At 44.3% G+C, this 23,110-nt stretch overlaps 1 protein-coding gene across 2 annotated transcripts in view; it reads left to right on the top strand.

Annotated features, from left to right (window-relative positions):
- Window positions 1-22,064, top strand: part of FSTL4 (follistatin like 4) — a 443,863-nt gene extending 421,799 nt beyond the window's left edge. For both annotated transcript variants that reach the window (XM_024995163.2, XM_002689187.6), the window contains exons 14-16: window positions 6,161-6,268; window positions 13,486-13,595; window positions 15,972-22,064. In XM_024995163.2, the coding sequence (XP_024850931.1) occupies window positions 6,161-6,268; window positions 13,486-13,595; window positions 15,972-16,677 (924 nt within the window). In that variant the 3' untranslated portion in view covers window positions 16,678-22,064. The remainder of the gene's footprint in view (window positions 1-6,160; window positions 6,269-13,485; window positions 13,596-15,971) is intronic.
- Window positions 22,065-23,110: the final 1,046 nt, after the last annotated feature.

The raw sequence follows: 23,110 nt of genomic DNA, 5'->3' as shown, positions 1-23,110 counted from the left end.
CTGATCTGATCCTTAATTATCTGGGTGAGCCCTACCTGCAAGCACAAGTATCCTCATAAGAGAGAGGATGTGACAACAAAGAAGAAGGAGACAGTTTAAGGATAAAGCAGGTTTGCTACACTGCTAGCTTTAAGATTGGAGGGAAAGGCCATAAGCCAAAGAATGCAAATTTTTAGATTCTGGCAGCTGGAAAGACAAGGAAATACATTTTCCCCTAGAGCCTCTAGAGGGAGCACTACCATGCAGATGTATTTCTCCTGCCAGTGAAATTAATTTTGGACTTCTGGCCTCAAGAACTGTAATTATGGGGAATAAATTTGTGTTGTTTTAAGCCACCAAGTTAGTGGCACTGTTGCTACAGCAGTAGGAAAGTAATGCGCTCTGATAGGGCTTTGAGCAAGGCAGGGGGTGAAGCAGATACAGGGGGAAATTCGTAATTCCACTTTAGATTACGTTTAAGCTGCTATTATATATATAATCTATATCTCTAAAGATGTTATGTAATAGGTTGCATAAATAGGTCTGGAGTCAAAGGAGAGGTCTAGGCTGGAGATATGAATGTGGGCATCGTTACCATGTGAATTTGTTAAATCCAGTGACCTGGAGGAGATCATGGAGGGATATATAGATAGAGAAGAGGTCACGGTTGGAGCCCTGAAGTACTCCAACACTTAAAGATCAGGAATGAGAGAGAGAGCCAACAGAGGAGACCAAGAAGGAATAACCTGAAAGGTAAGAAGAAAATGAGGAGAGGGTGGTTTTCCAGAAGCCAAGAGAAGAGTATTTTAAGGGAGAGTTAGTGGCCAATGGTATCAAAGGTTGCTGAAAGTATTTGTATGTTGTGAAGACTGAGAACTAACCTTGGATTCAGCACCACATGGATCACCTTGGCAGGAACAAACAGGATGATAATGGCAGAATACAAGCCTGAGAGGGGTGAGTTCACATCAGAATCAGAGGGAGTAGGGATGGTGAATACAGACAACCATTTTGAGGGGTTTTGCTGAAATGTGAGTAAAAGTAGACAAATGAGGCGGTAGCTGGCAGAGGATGCTGAAGAAACTTTTAGGCTAGATGACATTCCAGCATTTGTATGCTAATGGGGAAAACTTCTGCAGTTCTTCCCTTTCTTCTGCATCAGTGAAGTAGGCAGTGGAATCCAGGACATAGGAGCAGATACACCAGCCTAAGATAAAAGCACGTTCACTCATCAGAGCAGGAAGAAACCGGAAGTATTCGGGCACAGGTGCAAATAGGTGATACAGTTGGTGGTAGCTGAGTGACCTTCTCTTCTGGTTGCCTTTGAAATAAGAAGGAAAATTATCACCAAGGCTGGAAGTCTAAGGAAAGAGGTGAAAGTTGGATGTGAGATTAAATTGACCAGGGAAATGTGATAGGACTGCAGGGCAGTGGTGAAGGTCCACTTAAGGATGAGGGGTGCAAATTTAAAGTCAAACCAGTGACGAGACTTGTATTTTTTTTTTTCCAAGGAATGCTCACTGTTAGGAGAAAGTTACATAAAACCAGGGTTTTGGTGTGGTTTCTCCGGGCAAATATGACAAGAGATTTTCTAGCTATCTTTTTGTTATTGATTGAATAATTTCAATCCTTTGAAATCTATTGAAGCTTGTTTTATAATCAAGCTAATCTACTTTGGCAAGTGCTCTATGTATACTTTAAATGTGTTTTCTAATGTGTGTGTATCAAGTTGGATCATTCTATTACTCAAATATTCTAAGTGACTTTTGTTTAGTCAACTAGCTGCTAAGAGGTATGTTGAAATCTCCCCCTATGATTGTAAATTTATCAAGTTCCATCCATTTTTGCTTTGCTTTAAAATTGTAATATCTTCCTGAGTGGAAGACTTCTTTCAAAATATCCCTATTTATCTCTGGTAAAGCTTCTTGCCTGAAAGTCTGTTTTTGTCTAACAGTGTAGCTAAATCAGATTTACTTTGATTAGTGTTACCATGGTATAATTTTTCCATTCTTTCACTTTCAATCTATGTCATGTATTTAAAAGGTGATCTTTTATAAAACTAATGTATTTGGATTTTGGCTTTTATCTAGTTTAATAATCTTGGTCTTTACTCAATTATTTGATTCCTGTATATGGTTATGCCTACCATCTTTCTGTTTTTTTCTCCTTTCTCGCTTTTTTCTGGATTAGTCAAACATTTTTATTATTCTATTTCTCCCTCTAGTAACTTGTTGTCCATGCATTCTTTGATCATTGCTATTATTATGACCACCCTAGGGATCACAACACATTCTTTGCCTCAATACAGTCTCATACAAGTTATTACTTCATTTGCCTAATAATGGGCTTCCCTGATAGCTCAGCTGATAAAGAATCCGCCTGCAATGCGGAAGACCTAGGTTCAATCCCTGGGTCAGGAAGATCCCCTGGAGACGGGAAAGGCCACCCACTCCAGTATTCGGACATGACTGAGAAACTTTCACTTTCATTGCCTAATAACGAGAGAACCTTAGAACACTCTAACTCCTCTAACCCCCGTTCTGCCTTTGGCACTATAGTAGGAATGAATTTATTTCTACACATAATTTAACCCTGCAAAACATGACTATTATTGTCATTTATATTCACACATATATTTACCTTTGTCATTGCTCTTTATTCTTTCCTGAAGTACAGTGCTCTGTCTGGGATCAATTTCATTCTTACTGGACAGGTTTCTTTAGTGCAGGTCTGCTGACAACAGATTCTCATAGTTCTTATTTGTTTGAAAATTTTCCATTTGTAAAGGATGTTTTCACTGGATATAGAATGTTACATTGGCAGTTATATTCTTTCAGCTTTAAGATGCCATTTCATTATCTTCCACTGGTTTTGTTAACAGGTCAACCGTCAAGTTTTACTGTCTCTCTTTTGAAGATGACGTATCCCTTTTTTCTCTCTGGCTGCTTTCTAGATCTTCTCTTTCTTTGGTCTTTAATATTTTTCATCAGACTGGAAAATTCTTAACCAGTGTTTCTTCAAATATTCTGAGGCCTCATTCTTTCTCACCTCTTCTTTGAGAACTTTGAAAGAAAAAAAAAAAATAGACCTTTTCATTGTGTCCCACACATCTCTTTCCCTCTTTTCATATTTTCCATCCTTTTTTGTCTCTTTGTAGTTCAGTTTGGGTATGTGCCTCGATTGTCTTTCACTTTACTAGTCCTGTCTTCCACCCTGTCTAAGGTATATTTAACAAAATCTATTTATTGAGATCTTCATTTGCATTTTTTCACTTTAGAATTTCTGCTTAATTCCCTATACATACACACATATATATAATTATATGCACATAATTTCCTTATCTTTTTATATTATTTTCAGTCATATAAGCTGTATCTTGAAATGCCTAGTCATTTTTTTCTGAATGGCAAACCTTCCATATAACATTGTAGAGACTTTCTATGGCTGTCATCCACTGAAGAGAGTTTATCCTTTTCTCTGCTAGGAAGAGAGAGAGTAGAAAATGAATCCCTCTAATCAGGTACTGTGTTGAGCCAAGGCTGAGTTGCAGCTTTTATAAAGCTTAGTCAGCCTCTGATTCACTCCTAGTAGGTCACCCTTCCGGTCCTCACACTGAGAGCCTGGTTTGTTCTTCAGGACATTTTCCTCTCCGTGGCTTAGCTCCTTAGCATATAGAGACTGTGGAGAGCTCGGTTCTGAATTTAAGAGATTGCGGGGGGTGGGGGTTAGGCTTTCAACCTCCTGCTCCACACCACCTCAGTCAGAATGAGAATATGAACTATGGTTGGAAAAGGTTAGGCAGAAAGGACAGATAGCGCCTGCAGTCCAAACTTCAGGGAAGTTTGTGAAGAGGGTGGACAAATAAGATAGCTGGAAGAGCATGCATAATCAAGAGGGTTTTTAAAAGAGAGAGAAAAAGTACAAGAATCTAGAGAGAGTGAGGATGGTGAGTTAAGAAGCTCTGGGAAGAAGAAGGCTGCTGGCTCCTGAAGCCTTTGGTAAATGAAGGGAAAAGACTAGGAAGCTGGCAGAAGAGAGGAACAATGAGGAGCAGCTAGAAGCATGAACAATGGACCGGGGGTATATGAAGGTAGGAAAATAGAAACAACTCTGCTTAGGACTTCAGGGTAGAGTGGGTTTTAATCTGAGCAAAACAGTTAAAACAGACTGCAAAGATGGGGGTGACTAGAGAATAAATAGACGTCAACGGGGATGGGCAACATGAAGAGTTTAGGTTTGTATAGAGTTGTGGTCATCAACAGAGGAATGAATTCTAGAGTACAGTGGGTTTATCTGAAGCCATGTGCTGAATGAGCTCATCCAGGGAAAGGAGGTAGATAGAAGGTCAAAGATGAAGACATGGAACATGCCAACATTTAGAAGTCAGGATGAGGAAGGGAAGCCAGGGAGGTGGGGGGCTGAGGAAAGACAATATTCCCAGAAGGGAATGGTAAACCATGCTGAAAATTCAAGTTAGAGGAGGATCAAAAATTGATCTCTGAATTTGACATTAAGCTCTATCACAGTTCAGTGGAGTGGTGAAGACAATTAAATGGTTTCAAGGACTCCATAGACATTTCTTGAGGAAAGCTTTAACCAGTGGGGACAAAAATGCCCCCCGACTAGATCAGAAAGGCTAGAATATGGTGGACTTAAATTGAAGTTTCAGAAATTTGTTGACAAAGAATAAGTTACAGTGGCTGCAGTAGGGAAGAGAAAAAGATCACTGAAACCAAGAAGGAACTAAGAAAGCAGGGCTTTGAATGAAGGCACCAAACTAGGGATCTTTAACAAACAAAGAGAGTGGCTAGGTCAGTGCGGAAGAGAGCAGGGGTCACAGCGGCATCACAGTGTTTTGGAACTTAGAAACTACATTCAGTTCAGTTCAGTCGCTCAGTCGTGTCCGACTCTTTGCAACCCCATGAATTGCAGCACACCAGGCCTCCCTGTCCATCACCAAATCCCAGAGTTCACTCAGACTCTCACGTCGATTGAGTCAGTGATGCCATCCAGCCATCTCATCCTCTGGGGTCCCCTTTTCCTCCCAGCATCAGAGTCTTTTCCAATGAGTCAACTCTTCACATGAGGTGGCCAAAGTACTGGAGTTTTAGCTTCAGCATCATTCCCTCCAAAGAAATCCCAGGGCTGATCTCTTTCAGAATGGACTGGTTGGATCTCCTTGCAGTCCAAGGGACTCTCAAGAGTCTTCTCCAACACCACAGTTCAAAAGCATCAATTCTTTGGCACTCAGCCTTTTTCACAGTCCAACTCTCACATCCATACATGACCACAGGAAAAACCATAGCCTTGACTAGACGGACCTTTGTTGGCAAAGTAATGTCTCTGCTTTTGAATATGCTATCTAGGTTGTTCATAACTTTCCTTCCAAGGAGTAAGCGTCTTTTAATTTCATGGCTGCAGTCACCATCTGCAGTGATTTTGGAGCCCCCCAAAATAAAGTCTGACACTGTTTCCACTGTTTCCCCATCTATTTCCCATGAAGTGATGGGACTGGATGCCATGATCTGTTTTCTGAATGTTGAGCTTTAAGCCAACTTTTTCACTCCCCACTTTCACTTTCATCAAGAGGCTTTTTAGTTCCTCTTCACTTTCTGCCATAAGGGTGGAGAAGTATAAAACAGTCTCCAGGTAGGACTGAGGAAGCTCTATTCTCAGAAAATAGCAGAGTTTCAGTTACAGCAGTAGAAAGAGACTCACCTGATGCTAAAGTCCAAGTCCTGGAGGTTCCAGGTGGGTGATGTACAAGACAGTCTGCACAAAGTTAAAGGGCATGTAATAACAGAAGCTTTCCAAGTCAGTCTCAGATCATGCAGGTGGAAGAGCTTGGGAAGGATGCTGAGGGTTCAGGAAGCCTCCAAGGCTTACAGGAGAAGTGATGGGAGGGTCCTGAAGCTGACCGTGAGTGGAAAACTGGAAAAAAGAAAAACCTGTGTTTATGTTTTTGCCAAGATGGTATGGGTCTTCTTTAAGTAAAACTTGCAAGAAAGGAAAACATTACTAACAACCAATTTTATGCCTCTGAGACAAACCCACAAAGGTTTCTTCCCTGGGTTCCCAAATGGGCTCATTATCCAGCCTGCTAGGCTGGATAGAGTGGCCTAGAAAAGAATCACTTTTTGCAACAACAATGATCAACTTGTCGCTACTTTTTTTTTTTAAGTCCATAGGTGTCGATCCTCTGCCGGCTAAGCTGTCCTATGACAAATCACATGACCAAGTGTGGGTCCTGAGCTGGGGGAACGTGCACAAGTCCCAACCAAGCCTCCAGGTATGTTGGGTACATGCAGGACAACACCCACCTGCAAGAAAGGACTCTCTCCCCAGCTAATCACCTTTACCCAAAGTATGTCCATGAAAGAGAGTAGGAAACATCCTCAGGACCACGCCCCTTACAGGCAATTAGCAGGGTATCTTCCACCAGGCGTGCTGCTAAAGACAACACTGATGGTAGATGGGATTCTGATGTCATGACAACCAGAAGGTGGCTCTTGGGCCCCACCTAGCCCAGCCCCCAAACACTTGTCTCTTCTCAGCCAGGAGCTCCTGGGGCCAGGCAGGAATGAACCTCTGGACTCCAAAGGGAGCTAGGGCTTTCTCCACCCTGGGCTGCATGGGCTGGAGAATACTGCCAAAGCAGGCACCAGACAGTAAGGAAGCAGAAGGAAAAGCAGTGGCAAGTATGTTCATAAATGAAAGCACATCACTGAGTGCTCATGGGGTGCCGGGGCACAGGAAGGTTCAGTAATTGGCCCCTGCTCCACCCTAGGTATATGTTCAGCCCTGCAGTCCAGCCACTGCACTGTACTGACTCCCCCTTGGGAAGAGCCTGGGCCCAGCACAACTGTGCTTCCACCAGTCAGGGAAGGTCAACACCAACCTGTGTTGAGTGTGTCTGGCTCAGCCTTTCTCACCGAGGCACATGAGAGGATTAAGCCCTACAGAAGGTGATTTAAATACCTGTTCCCTCAATTTTCACAATGATGGTACACAGAACCATTCCAGATGCCCAGACGTTAACTCAGCGCATACAATGGACTCCTCAGGATATTAGGATTTATTCTCTCTCAGAACCCCAGTTGAGAAGGGCTGCAGATGGAGCCAAGTTCACCTTTTTCCCAAGACTGGTAAGAGGCCAGGGGACACCCCGTCTACAGAAGCTTCCTCCTGGGGACTGGCCACTCTCCTGGGCCAGGGGAAGGACACTACTTCATCTCCCACACACCGAGACTACTGCCCCTCAGTGGACACCATCAACATGTCCTGGGCCCCAGCGAGCTGATGACAAATAGTAATAATTCATTAGAGGACCTAGGAGTCAGAATAAGGTCGCTCAGAAAATTGGTTTCTCTGGCAGCCCTAAGAAAACAGGTAAGGAAATTCGAAGGGAGGGGCCACCAGAAAATATTTTTCTAGAGCTAAAAATTAACAAAAATGATTACCTAATTTAAAACTGCAGGAGATGAGTTGAAAAATGCATGGTTTCTACTGAGACTCAAATTAATAGCCTGAAAGATAAAGAGCAAGAAAATCCTCAAATCACAGAACAAATATAAGATTAAGATATGAAGTCTCAAATGACATTTCAAAGTCAAAAGAAGTTTAGAAAAAGTAATAGTTGGAATGGAGTCAAACATTCAATTTGGAATAAAATTTCCAATTTAAAAAAAGTACATCTTGTAGATTGAAAGTGATCCAGGTTAACATGATGAGAAAGAACACATCTCTGCTCTTCCTGGTAAAACTCTGGACTTCTAAGAATAAAGAAAAAATATTTCAAGGCAGAAAGAACATGTCACCTATAGAAGAACAATCAGATTTCTCACCTGCAACAGTGAAGACTGTGGCATTGTGCCCACATGCTGCTAAAAGAAAAGGGTTGATATCCAAGGCATCATTTACCTGTCAGGACAAAAGAAAGACCTAAGCATATGCAAGAATTCAGAGAGCATATCACAAAAGATAGCAGAAAAACAGCAGGTGAGCCAGATCAGAGACATCGAGATGGAGGAAGATACAGAAGAGACAAGAGTAAGAAAGAAATCTAGAGAGGAAGGTCCAAAATTGAAACAAGATGAATGAGGAGAAACTAATGTGTGAAAGTGGAGTCATTCAGTCGTGTCTGACTCTTTGCGACCCCACGGACTGTAGCCCAGCAGGCTTCTCAGTCCATGGGATTTTCCAGGCAGGAATACTGGAGTGGGTTGCCATTTCCTTCTCCAGGGGATCTTCCCGACCCAGGAATTGAACCCAGGTCTCCTGCATTACAAGCAGACACTTTACCATCTGAGCCACCAGGGAAGAGAGGAAGGTCCAAAATTGAAACAAGATGCATGAGGAGAGACTAATGTATAGTAAGTGCTAAATAAAGGCATTTGAATTAGGAGAGATGTACTGAAAGAGATATTCTGATACCAGACTCTAAAGATGGTAAATTGTTTCAGTAAAAGTAAAGATAGGGAGTAGAGGAAAGAGAAGGGAGTAAAAAGATTCTAACATGTCATCTTATGGGGATAAGAGAGGATATAGAAAATGCTCTTTGAAATCAATAGTTGAGATAGTTAACTATCTAATTATTCCAAATGTGACAAACTGATTTCTCCTATTAAAAGCAGAGATGATGAGATTGGGTTTGGAAGGAAGAAAGGGAGAGAAAACTAGCTATAATTTGTTTACAAGAGGCATATAAAGTGGTGATAGGTGGATGAAAAGATGTTTGAGTGATAATATTAATATCAGACAAGGTCAAATTTAAGATTACAAGCACTAAATAGCATAAGGAGAGACATCATGTGAAGATAAACAGCCAACAGATAGCAAACAACTAAATACATGACACAAGAGTGATTAACAATACAAGAACTTGATTTTAAAATGCACTTAAATTGTACATACCAAGGAGACAGTATAATGACATGGGAAAAGTGAATAATATGAATAAGGAACTCGGTTTCATAAATATATAGAAAACCTTTCCTCTGCCAAATAGAATTTTTTCACATGTCCACATATACATGTATCAGTAATCACAAAATTTTAACAAATTTTGCAAAAGTCAGTGTTATAGGCTACATTATCTGATAATTAGAAATAATTAAAATGTGACCTACCTAATAAGGAAACACTCCTAGATTGTTACTGGAGCAAAGAGGAAATTAAAATGAGAAATTACAAAGTGTCTGAAAGCAATGAAAAAGAGACTCCTTCTCATCAAAACCTACGGGATCGAGAGAAAACCATACGCAAGGGAATATTTGTGTCTTAAAACCTGCAGAGAATATATTTGTATTAAGAAATTAGAAAAAGAACAAAGTTAACTTGCAGGAAGGAATTATTTAAAAGACCAAAATTAGTAGAAATAAAAAAAGAACAAAAAACCCATAAATCCTTCATAAACCTGATAAAGAAAAAAAACATAAAATGAAGAATGTGAAGAGAGATTACTACAGATGAAGGAAGATGAAAATAATTGTCAAATAGTATACTGCAGCTCTGAGGTGGCAAATTTTAAAACCTAGAAAAAACGGGATTGCAAAATGCAGAAAAAAATAAACTGATCTAGTCAGAGAAAGTATCGTATGACATCACTTATATGTGGAATCTAAAGGACACAAATGAACCTCTCTGTGAAGCAGAAAGACACTGACATAAAGAAAGACACTGATAAAGAATAGACCTGGGGTGAGCAGATGCAGATTGTTACACACAGAATGGATGGACAGCAGGGTCCCACTGCATAGCACAGGGAGCTTACAGTGTCCTGGGAAAAACCACAGCAGAAAAGATACAATATTTATATAAATATAAAAAAGAATTATGTGTGTGTGTGTATATAAATGTGTAACTGAGTCTCTGTGCTGTACAGCAGAAATTAATGTAAATCAACTATACTTTAATAAAATAAATAATTAAAAAAAACTGACCTAAGAAAAGGAAAACCTGAAGTAGAGAAGAGGTTTTTTTTTTTTTTTTTTTTTTTTAAGATTAAAGATCTACCATAGAAAAATGTACAGCCAAGTTTCTGATGCATTGTTTAACAATTAGATTAATACCTAGGCAAGAACATTCAGATGTATGTATTCAGAAAAAGGCAAATGATAAGTGGAGATTTTTCAAAACATATTAAAATACATTGAAGTTGGCTAATTAATAAATTAGTATTGATCCTAGAAACAAATACATTTTAGTGATAGTTGCTTAAAATGTAATAACTGATAAATGAAGCATATGAAATTGGTAAGGCAAATGCTTTGGGACCATAATCTTATCATTTATGGAAACCTAAAGTTGATCATTTAATCTTATTTCTCAGACCATTTGTATTCAGTGCAACCATTACCTTTGTGAGAGAGGCTGAGCATAGTATTAACTGGAACTGAGCAGAAGAGGAGCTTTTGGGTACAGCCAAGTTATAGCAAACCTTGCAAATGCAGATAGTTTTAGTATTATTTGAACTATCTCAGACAATGTGGGGGAAATGTACAGCTCCTTACTATTAAAAAATAAAACTATCAACTAATCTCACAAATACAGAAGCAAAATTCAACATGGTATTAAAAATAGAGTCCAACAATGCATCTAACTGCTTGAGCAGGGAACAAATTCCAGGATGCAATAATGGTTCACTCTTAGGAAATCAGTCAATATTACTCATAGCACAAATTAAAACAGAATAAACTATAATATTTTCAATGAATGCTGGAAAGGCATTTAACTAAATACAGCAGACATTCTTAATTAAAAAAAAAAAAACTAAAAAAAAAAAAAGGAATAGAAGACATAAACATAATGAAGACTGTTTCCCAGAAACCAAGAGCAAATTTTGCCTAAATGACAAAACACCAAGAGCATTTTAATTAATATCAAGAATTAGACCATTATGCCCACCATCACCATAATTAGAAAGTCTGAGAAATGCATTCTGACAAGAAAATGAAATAAACTGAATAAACCTACCTTCATCATTGTGGACTAGTGTTCAAGAAACCACTGCTTGCAAAAACCGCTCCTGGAAATGACAAAAGGCAGAGCCTTTGTGGTGAGCAATTTAGAAATGTGAACCAAAAGCCTCAGTCCAGCAACGTGACCCCTCAGAGGCCATGATCAAGGGTGGGCACAAAGATTTAGTTACAGCACTATGTGTTACAGCATTATTTACATTTGCAAAACATTCAAAATTCTATCCTAAGGTTTCTGAACATCTAACACTAAGGGACTGGTTAAACAAACTTGCTGTGACAAAATGAAAGTGGTTCTATAAATGAGGCTTGTTCCACCAAGGCCCTCCCCGAGAAGCCAGTGTTTAAACCTCTGGCATATTGCAAATTTTGCCCATCGTGCTCTTGTCCACCACTCCCAGGTCCAGTTTTTAGCTGCATCAATACCCTGGCTCCCTGCTCTTCCCCAACTGTAACCTCTTAGCTGGCTTCATCCACCCCTCTGGAGCAGATGCTCAGCCTTCCCATCCCCATGCTACCAACTGACATCTCCTGATATCCAGCCACCTGCCTGCATTTTCGACCAAGCCCATAGATCCAGCAAATTTGAGAGGCTCAAAAGCTATCTTTTAGTCACCAAACATGCCCAGCTATGTGTTGGGACACAGGCCAAGAAGGAACTCATGACTCATTGGAGAAGTGAGGTTGACTAGCCCATATCAGTTCAATGGCTCATGATACTGGGTTTTGAAGAAGTAACCTCTGCACACAGGGTGTTAGGGTAGTGAAGCGTGAATGACACTGACTGCTGGCAGCCTGTGATTTTCCATCTCTATTATAAGCTAAAATGATAGACCTGGTATCAAGCAATGATTGCATGGTTTCTTGGAATTCTCTGGCATTTTAACCTGGATTTTCTAAGATCCAGTTGCCTAATACTGATATTTTCTTTTTCTTTTTTTCAAACATTTTATTTTGTATTGGGCTATAGGCAATTAACAATGCTATGGTAGTTTCAGGTGAACAGCAAAGGGACTCAGCCATACATGTACATGTATCCATTCTCCCCCAAATCCTTCTCCCATCCAGGCTGGCACATAAACAGAAGAGTTCCATGTGCTATATAGTAGGTCCTTGTTGGTCATCCATTTTAAATGTAGCAGTGTGAACATGACCATCCCAAACTCCCTAGCTATCCCCCGGGACAACTATAAGTTTGCTTCCTGTTTTTTAAGTAAGTTGACCTAAGACTGAAATTTTCTTAATGTCTAGTTCTAAGTTTTTTCCCATGGACTTGGCATAGAAATGTCATTCCGACTTTTTTTTTTTAATTACAGGAAAATAACCTAACTTTAGAACTTAAGAGCTGCCCTAAAACTAAAATTCCCAGCCTACATCTTTCTGGCATTCTGCCTGTTGACCCCTGGAGGGAAACCACCATCCCCAAAACCCCAGCCTCAAACCTGCCAGAGGAGGCAGGGCAGGTGCTGTTTGTCTTGTCATTACAGTAAGAGCCAGAGGCAGTCCCACTCTTAAAAGGTTAAAGCATCCAGAGCTCTAAGCCCTGTGAGTCACAAAGCCACATCACAGACTGTCCTCAGCTTCAGGCTGCAAAAATCTGAATCCTTCCGTCTGTATACGTGGTCACAATATAAAGATCAGAAAATGTGTCTCCCCTCCCTGGTCAGAGTCTAGCATCTGCCTTCTGTCCTGCTAGGAGGGTCTGGGCTTGTCCTTTGGGTCCTGCAGCCAAAACTGCCCACAGGTTGGCCAAGCCCCTCACCTGGCTGCAGGTCTGCCACCTGTCTGGGAATCACCCAGAACTTGGAGGTGGATGAGCGCATGCAGAAGGCAAGAGGACACAGGCTGTCTGGCTCAGTGTTTCCAGCCTGCCTGTGCCACGGTCTCAGCAGCTGGTGGACAAAAGCCCAGCCTGACCACAGGGGGCTTTCCAGCAGGGCTTCCATCCTACCCCAGACATCAATCACTCAGCTCTGTCCGGCACTGCCAGGGTACCCTTCCCTTATACAGACACAGCAGGGACACACACCAAGGAACTGCTCAAGTTGCCTCCTGCCAAATCCACAGGGGATAAAGTTGCTCCTCCCAGGGAACAGAGACAGCCATGCTCTGTCAATACCAATTTGTACAAAACACAGGGCCTAATTCTTCACTGCTCACAGCAAGTCCCATTTGTAAAAGTGGAACCCTCCCCTGCATCCTAATCACCGACTCTAAGTGGCACAGCCAGCATCTCTGAAAGATGCCTGTTTTCTCTATTAAATTATGGACTCCCAGTGCTCAGAGAGGACCTCTGCAAGCAGCATATGGTGGAGACTCTCAACACAGCAACCTAGGCACCTGGTGTCAAGGGAAAATACAGAACCAGTCAACTCCACCATTGCGTATTGTGCTACTTCAAACCCCTCTCCCCCTTTTCCCAGCCAAAAGGAGGATCACTACCCGAGTGTGCCTGGGTCTGTAGGTTTCCACCACCTACCCCACCTCCGCTTGGATAGACCCTCACAAGGACTTCCATTCTATGTTACAGGTGATCACAGAGGCCAGCACTGGCCAGGGCCAGCGCCTCATCCGCACACCCTTTGCCGGAGTGGACGACTTCTTCATTCCCCCAACAAACCTCATCATCAACCATATCAGGTGAGACTGGCCCACAAGCGCTAAGCTACTCCATGCCCCAGCTCAGCCCTCTAGGGGGCAGCTTTGCGCCAGGGAGGCCTGCTCCTTTCTTTTTCTCCCCAATTCCTTCTTTGGACCACATCAGGAACAAACAGAGAAACAGCCCCATCCCTGTCTTCATTGTTAAAGTTAAGAAAGGCACCCAGCTCCTAATGCCCTCAGGGACCCAAGGTCAGGAAGTCTTAGCTTTGGGTGAGGACAGTAAAGAGGAAACAACTGTGGTTAATTGTGTACCCTGTCCTTGCTATATGTTTAAAAAAAAAAAAAAACAGGTAGTCCTCCAACCTGTTTTATGGATGAGGAAACTTAGGCTCAGAGAACAGAAGACACTGACCAAAGTCACACAGTCAGGAACTGGAGAGTCAGACTAATGTGGGTCTCCCACAGAAGGGGAAGGAGGTGGGGGATGAATTGAGAGAGTGCCACTGAAATATACACATGACCACATGTAAAATAGATAGCTTAGATACCTAAGACAGATAGTGGGAAGTTGCTGTGTTACACAAGGAGCTCAGCCTGGTGCTCTGTGATGACATTACCTAGAGGGGGGTGGGGAAGGGCTAGGGAGGATCAAGAGGGAGGGGATGAATATATATATATATATATATATATACATACATACTGATAGCTGATTCATGTTATTGTACATCAGAAACTAACACAACATTGTAAAGCAATTATCCTCCAATTAAAAATACATTAAAAAAAAATTTTTTTTAAGTCAGGTATCCTTTCGGTGCCCCCTTTGGCCTCATTCTCTAATAACCACAACCTGTGGCTCCTCTCGGAGGCCCCAGAACACCTGCTTTGCCACCATCCAAAAGAACAGCTTAGTAATAACAGCCGTGGCCTCAACTGCAAGCCTCATCCCAGCCTGGCCGCTGCCCTTCCCTCTTTCTTTCAGAGAACCTTGACACTTAGTCAAGGCACCACTGCCAGAAGGCTGAGCGTGCCCTTTTATAAAGTCATCAAGACCCAAATGTCTTATGGCAATGTTTATGCCTTCCTTTACTCTGACATCAAGCACCTTTTTCCAGGAAGAAATGACTCATTTTTGCAAGCTGAAGCTGGACTTGTAAAAATAAGGCTCACCCATTTATCCTTGCCCAAGGGAGAAAATAACAGCTTTCTGACCTCCTCACCTCACTCCAGAGAATACCTCTAAGATGAGCCTCTAAGATGGTTGTAAATGGTAAACCACCTTAAAGAAGCTGAATTCATACAAGAGTCATGCAAACTCAGGCGCTGCAGAGCCTGTGTGTGACTTTTACATGACAGCTTCCTACAGGCCTGGGGTTTTCTTTCCTGCTCTCCCCATGCTCTAGCTCTTTAAGGATGCTTTAAAGATGCCATCACATGGGCATTTTCCCGTCTCTGAGGCATAGTTTGCTATTCAAGAGAAAATTGTGGAAGACATTTTTCTCTACTCCGGTAGGTGTACACAACCCCCAAAGGCCTCTGCAAGCAAGGGGTTTAGGCATACTCTCATGCTCAGAATGAGTCCTGCCTGGAGTCAGACCCTTTTGCAGCTCACAGCCAGCCTCCAAAGAGGAATTTCACCAAGTCCAGATGCGGCAACCACCACCTCCTGACCTCTTCCAGTAAAGCGCCCACTCTAAGATTTAATCCTCCCAACAGCCGTCGGAAGGAACTGCCCTCTTTCAATTTGCAGAGGCTCAGAGGGGTTCAGCAGCTTGCCCCAGGCTCTGCAGCCAGCAGGCACCACGGGAGTGCCAGGCCATCTGGCTGTAAAGGTAAAAGCTGTCCTCAGCCCCAGCCCAGGGTTCCTCTGACCAGCATCATCAGTGTAGCCAAGGGAGAGGCTGCCCTCACGTTCCTCTCCGAGGGTCAGGGACCGTGGATAAGACATCTGTCCTTGTTCTCTTGTATCTGCATCCCCAGGTTCTGACTCACCCGTTAGTCCACAAAACCACTCAGAAATAGACTCACCTGTCCTGTCCTCCTAGCAGGCAGAGTCAGGGCAGACACCTCTTGTCCTTTCCCTCCAGCCACGGGCCCACCACTTCTCAGCTGGCACAAGGTAAAGACACCCCAGAGGAAGGAGCTGCTGAAGGCATAATTCCACTCCTTCACCATTTCTAAAGATGTGTGCATGTTATAGGAGCATAAATCCAGGAACAGTCTGTAACTCAACTGCACTTGGTTTGAGATCATAGATGGATCACTTATGAAACCATCTCCTGCAAAATAGATCTTATTAACAGGCTATTAGATCAGCAAAGGATAGAGGACAAGAGAAAGGATGCCATCGTTTAAGACAAATGGCAGATCCCTTAACCCCCCGGCCTTCTGACCTCAGTCTTCATCCCCTCCCAGGTTCGGCTTCATCTTCAACAAGTCTGACCCTGCCATCCACAAAGTCGACCTGGAAACGCTGATGCCCCTCAAGACCATCAAGCTGCAGAGCCACGGCTGTCTGCCACAGGCCATGGCCCACACCCACCTGGGTGGCTACTTCTTCGTCCAGTGCCGGCAGGACAGCTCTTCTGAAGCCTCTCCACAGCTGCTGATCGACAGCGTCACAGACACGGTGGTCGGACCCAACGGCCAGGTCACTGGCACCCCGCACACATCCCCGGATGGGCGCTTTGTAGTCAGCGCAGCCCCGGGCAGCCCCCAGCTGCACGTGCAGGAGATCTCACTGCGGGGGGAGATCCGGACCCTCTACAACCTGAAAGTGAGCCCGGGTGTCTCGGATGTAGCCTTCCAGCGCTCCTTCACACAGGGAGACCAGTACCATGTCTACGCCACCCTCGAGACAGAGCCAGACCTGCTGTTTCTGGAGCTGTCCACGGGCAAGATGGGTGTGCTAAAGGGCCTGAAGGAGCCCGCGCCCGCAGGGCCAGCCCGGGCCTGGGCAGGGCCCCGCAGGATCGTGAGGGACAGCGGGCTGTTCGGGCAGCACCTCCTCACGCCCGCCCGGGAGTCACTGTTCCTCATCAACGGGAGACAGAACGCACTACGGTGTGAGGTGGCGGGCGTGAAGGGGGGGACCACGGTGGTGTGGGTGGGCGAGGTATGAAGCAGTCCCGAGCAGGCACCCTGTACATTTTTACAGACAAAAGCAAAAAACCTGTATTCGCTTTGTGGTTCAACACTGGTCTCCTTGCAAGTTTCCTAGTGTAAGGTATGCGCTGCTAAAGAGATCGGGTGGGTTTTAGGATGTAGGATTTCTGCCTTGAGCTGCAATGAGAACCTGCTGCCGTGTAAAGGAATCATCGTGCGCCCAGCTACGCGCCACGTTACCTGGGCCGCCCTGGAACCAGGAGCTCCAGCTTTCCAGGCGGACGCTTCTGTCAGTTGCCTTTGCATCCTCATTCTTTAACACCGGGTCCGTCCAGACTTCACCCTGCTGGATGGCCTGAAGCCGGGGGCTCCCAGGAGCGGGGCCCTCCCTCCTGGCCTGAGAGCTCTGGACCTCATTTTCTCCTTTGCAGCTGCTTCTCGCTTTTCTTTCCATTTGACTTGTTGTAAGCCTGAGGGAGAGCCAAGAAGACTTATTGCATCTTGGGGATGGGGAAATCACTCACTTTATTTTGGAAATTTTGATTAAAAACTAATTTTTTATAATCTCAAATGCTAGTAAGCAGAAAGATGCTCTCCCAGGTCCAGCTGTATTCTTCCCTGCCTTAGGCCACGTCTCTGAGAGGCACTACCCCACACCCGACAGCCAGAAAGAAGACAGTGGCCATCAAGGGGACTGGGGTCCTCTACATCACTGACACCCCCAAGTGCAGATCAGACCACCACATTGGTAAAGGCTCCTTTTTCTGGGTTGGGACCCCAAGAGACCAAGACAAACCCTGTGTGCCTGCTTATCACCACTCAAGGGGGACATGTATTAGCCTGTCCAGTACCCCAGATTCAGGGCTGACCAAGCTTGCCTGGAAATGTGCGTGCAGAACAGTGGCCTCCAGGCTCAATGCAGAAACCATGCCCTCCTCCAAGGATTCAAGTGGGGTTCCTTAGGCTATCCCTTTAAAACCGCACTCTCTTCTGCCTGTGGCCCTCGCACTCAGCTTGCACCCAAGTCCCTGCATCCACGAAGCACAGACAGCACATTTCAGTGTTCCTTACACATGGGTCCCCATCTCCCCAGGAACACACAAGGACGGGGGAGGCCACTGCCAGTACTCCCAAACGTGGTGGGCTCTCCAGGGCAATCAAAGAAGTACAACCCAACAGATCCCATATTGGAGAATCTCAACAAGGAAGAGGCTCCCTTGGGATCTCTAAACACCCTTCTTGTGCACATCGGCAGGTTTGAATGGTCATTTTTCAAGCCACTGAAGTAGGAAGGGGTGTGGTCCCATCACAGAAACATCAGTTTAGATGCCTTCTCCTGCCAACGTGGCCATGATTTTCCTAAGCTGCTGAGAAATGGCCTCTTTCAGAGAAAGAGAGACATAGACCCTGTCTCACTAGAAATACAGCATCTCAGTCCCACCTAACTGCCCAATCCACCTGCCCCCTCACAGAGCTCCTGGTATCAGCCAGTCCTCTGGTATGTCTCATGCATCTTAGTCCACCATACTCTTGTCCCCAAAAACTCCCGGGAGTGTGCCTAGACATATACATTCACAGATTTTTTAAGATAAAATATGTAGATATTTGAGGAAACTGACCTCAAAACCTAATTATTTAGTTTTACAATAACTGGGATGGATGGAAAACACATCTCACCTTTTTTTTTTTTTTACTATTATTCCTGCCTCAATCTCTTGACACATTTGCTTGCACATCTGTCACTGAAATTTCCTAACTTTCTCAAGCTTCTTTCTTTGAGAAGACCTTCTGAATTATGGCAGCCCCTGGAAGAAAAAGAAAGTGTCTGAGTCTACATGAAGAAGAACCCACCAACTGCCAGGACAGAACATCAGCCCCTCTGTGTTACAGGATTCCTGAGTAAGAGACCAGTCCAGCCGCAACTGGCCTCTTTGACTGGGAGTGACTTCAGCGGCACCTGTTCCTTTTCCAGTATTCATTCCACTTTCAAGTGTGGAAAGCTTATCAGCCTCTCATTGTCATCACTGTGTAGTTACAAAGCTGGAGATAGCCAGTTTAGGTCTTGCTGCCAGCATTTCAGATACAATTAAATAGGAGAAGGGAATCACAGCCCTGAAAATTGTGAAATTTGCAAATTCATAAAGGCAGGAAAGTCCATGTTTTTTCAGCAGTGCAGCCAAGTGAAAGGCTGGCCTGGACTCCACCTGCCTCTTCCTCCCATACTTCAGCCCCAGCGGAATTTCATGGGAACACAGTCTGAAAGCCACTGGGATATGAAGTCATCACAACATCCAAGATCCTTCTTATGAACACGAATCATCAGCTATCTACTAATACTTATAGTAAAGGAATATTTGTTTTACCAAAAGAGTCACCCCAAAGTCACTCACGTAATAAACTATTTCAAAATTACTGGATTTTGAAATCAAATTCATTGCAGAAAAATTCAACGTAGATATTTTTTTTCAGACTAACAAACACACATAAACCTATAGTGACGTTAAGGATTTGAAATAATACTCTCGTTCTCCTTCTGCCCAAGTGAGCAGGACCCTACATGGAGGTATTGGGTCCAAAAGCCTGCCCAGCCATTCATGGACTGAGAGTTGGAAGAGGGATTTGTCTGCTCCTAGAAGCCTGCATGGACTTCCGCACAAGGAAGGTTGGGTGTGAGTCACACACAGTGAGGCCAACGCCATCATCCCATCCCCACAACACTGAACCAGCAAGTCCTGCCTGGGGCTGGCCCAGGCTCCCTTCTTAAGTATTCATTCAAGTCATTCCAAGATCCTATTTTCCCCAAGCCTGCAGAGGTAGCTGGAAGAGCCCTGTAAAGTCTAGGCAGGGGCCACACTCATACCAAGCTTCAGATTCTATGACCTAGAGACGGCAGCACAGGAGACAGAAACTCAGTCCCTGCGATTCCTACCCCAATCTCAGCCTCCCAGCTCCAGATTAGTGTCCTGGAGGACAGCTCTCAAGCCCAGATAAAGCCGAGAACCACCTGCCACCCTAGGGAACTGTAACAGCTGAGTCTTCACAGAGGAAAGCTGCCTGGAGCTGGCTTCGTGTGGCCCCACTTCTTTTCTGTTGACCAAATAACCTGTGAACTAGTGGAGATTTCAGAACTGAGTTGCGAAACAGATTCACAATGGATATATTTTTCTACACGGGGCTTAAAAAGTAATCTGATTCATTTCCACAGTGTGTTTCATTCAAATACCATGGATGCTGCACCCTCTTCATTATCACATTGCACAGCTCGCTCCCCTATCCTCCTCTTCAAAAGCCAGCCTCCAGGAGCACTGATACTGCTCCCAACTCTCTCCTACACATCCACCAATCTACCTCACATTCTCCTCTTCCTCTCACCTAGCACCCCCCGGAATGTGCACTCCAAACCAAGATACCAGACGGGCAAAGTAGGATGACAATGATGCTGACATGAAGTCCTTTGCCATCTCTCCCCACCAGGACCCCAGATCCCACTCCAAGTGCAATCAGAACCCATGGGGACACAGCTCCTTGCTGCTCAAATCACACCCCCAAGCCCTAGCTCACAGTCCTTTGGAGTTTGATGAGCAAGACTAAAGAGAACTCAGAACTGTCAGAGAAGTCCATTATGATCAGACAGAAACTGCAGGACAGGAATGGAGACCATGCCATCTCAGCCAAGCCCTGAAGGGCTGAGCTACATCCCTCCATCCTCACCTGTACTCTGTTTCCCACTTCCTTCCTATGCCTGGAGACTCCTGCTCAAGAACCACTCCAACAATTCAAGGGCCAACTCACCTAATCACCACACCAGCTCCCCCAGCGGTCTTTGCATGCTGCTTCCTGGCTTTGGGGTACATGTGAAAAGTCATTCATCCGGCCAAATCCTATACTATTTGCTCCCAGATTGGCACACAGCCAAAGCAGTTTTGTTCAAGAAAGTCATTAGCTGCCTTTATTGCTCTCCAAAATCATAGAGATCATATAGAACAGAGGGGCTTAAAAGAATCAAGGGGGAAAAGCATAGTATTTATCCTCAAGGTGTGACTACAAGACCCCAAATACCTGGTGGAATGCAACCCACTTCCTTTAGTCTACACCAGGTTACCTGCCGAGCCACCTGAGGATTTGAGTGTCTTATCTGGACCTTCAGGATTTAGGCACCAGCCACACAGCAGACACTGGGAGCCCAGTAATAATGGTCTCCTGTGAGCAGTACTGGGAATTTAACCAAACACAATGTGTGAAATTATGGAAGATAGGGAAGAGCAGGGACTGACCTTCAAAATTCACAGCAAGGCTTCATTAGCCAGCACGAGAGTGTTGAGCATGTGCTTGGTTTTTGCACAAAACCACACTTCACACACCGCTCTTCCCAAGCTCACCCCTATGGCCCCAGGGAGCAGGCCATGCCCTAAAGGGCTGTAGAGGGCTCAAGCCTACATGCCATGAAAATAACTTGACTCACCTCTACTCCCACCTGGTGACATGTGGCTCTCTACCTGTCACCAAGGCAGGATCAGACAGTGCTGCCCCCTGGGGGCACCTTCTTCAAGAGTATTTCTGAGGAATGGCAACCATGAAAAATTGGCTGGAGATGGGGCCTGAGACATTTCCTAACTCTAAACCTTCATCTGCTGCCCCGTATAACATCTGTCATAGCTTTAATAGTTGTTGGCCCCTGGCTCCTTCAGCTGCTTCAGAGAGGTGAGGGATGGCAGTCTGCAAGCCCCCCTGCACCCCAGACCCACAGCACAGCCTTCTGTGGTACCCCCAGCCCACACCTTGACTGCCTGCCACTGGCCAGGCCCCTTCTTGTTCCTGGACCCTTCGTACACCACCCCTCTCCCCGTCTGCTCGTGCTTCCTGAAGACCTGTGAGATGATCTAAAAGCAGACTAGGCATGGAATTTTGCTGCAGTGTCACACACGCTGTGTTCATGCTGTAGTCCAGTGAACGACCCTCACAATATGAAGTCACACACACACGCTCCACTTGTCCCGTTAGGATTCTCCTCACGCCCCACCTCAGAAAACTTCCAGATCTCTCATGTCGAGGCAGATTACATTATTTTGAGCAGTTGTGTAGACTCCAAAATATATTTTCTGTAATCACTGGTATTTCTCAAAGGTCTCCTGTAATTACTATACATGTGAATTTTTCCTTATTTATAAAATATATATAAATTATTTTTAATACATCAACTTTAGTAGAAATTTGTACCAACACAGTAACTGTATGTGGCATTGGAAATAAGTTTGTGTTTACGTTAACGTATCGCACAGTATTGGACACGCCGTGTATTTGCAGTACCACTTGATAGAAAGATGTTTCACAGATTATCATAAAGTATTGTCATTGTAAATGCTCTTTTTCTGAGGATTTTACAATAAAACTTGAAAAAAGTTACCTTTTTTTGGTGCCAGTCTATGTGCACTTGTTAAAATGAGGATTGATTAAGGCAACCCAGGCCTGTATAGTTTCATGATGGTCAAGGCAAATTGGCCCCTGCTCTGACCCAGTCCAGAAAGAGGCTGGACAAAGCAAGCACCTGACCCCAGATGTATTTCTTCCCCATGTCGAAGTTTCAGCTCCCAAAATGCACAACTGACATCTGGTCCAAAACTTCTCATCACCTGCCCTGCAATGCCCTTAAAATCCACCCCAGCCCCCAGACTAATTCACTCTCAACTCCAGTCACCCTTGTTTCTCACTGCAGTAGACTTTCAACTGGGATACAGAATGTATGAAGTACTCAGTAATCACCAAGCTACCCATGAGGAACACCTGCCATGAGCCACGTGGTGCTAGGGAGGGGGCCAAGGGCCACACAGAGGAGACACGGTCCCTGCCTTGGTGAGCTTCAAGTCTACTTCACCATGACCAGCAGTGCAAGTTCTTGAGAGAGAGAGAGAGTGTGTGTGTCTCTAAGGTAAGTGGGCTGCTGGAGACCCAGAGAAGAGTTGCAGTTCAAATTCAAAGGTGGTTTGTTGGCTGAATCCCCTCTTCTTCAAGGGAGCTCAGTCTTTTGCTCTTAAGACTTTCAACTGATTGGATGAGGCCCACCCACACTACAGAGGTTAATCTGCTTTACTCAAAGTTTACTGATTTAACAGTAAATCTAGGGACTTCCCTGGTAATCCAGTGCCTCAGATTCCATGTTCCCAATGCAGGGGGTCTGAGGGGTTCAAATCAGGGAACTAGATCCCACACGTCACAACTAGGAGTTCACGTGCCAGAACTAAAGGTCCCGCGTGCAGCAAATAAGACCCAAAAAGCAGCCAAATAAATATTTACAAAGTTAATCTCACTGAAAAAAAAATACACAGAAACATCTAGAAGAGTGTTTGACTAAGTATCTGGGAACCACAGCCTAGCTAAGTTGACACAAAATTAACTATCATAATCACACAAGCAGGATGTTGCTCCCCACCCTCCTGAGGAAGTAAACTGCT

This window comes from Bos taurus, chromosome 7 (genome assembly GCF_002263795.3).
Source record: "Bos taurus isolate L1 Dominette 01449 registration number 42190680 breed Hereford chromosome 7, ARS-UCD2.0, whole genome shotgun sequence".
Classification (NCBI taxonomy): Eukaryota; Metazoa; Chordata; class Mammalia; order Artiodactyla; family Bovidae; genus Bos; species Bos taurus.
Note: the sequence above shows the minus strand (reverse complement) of the source record. Positions and strands in the feature narration are given on the sequence as shown.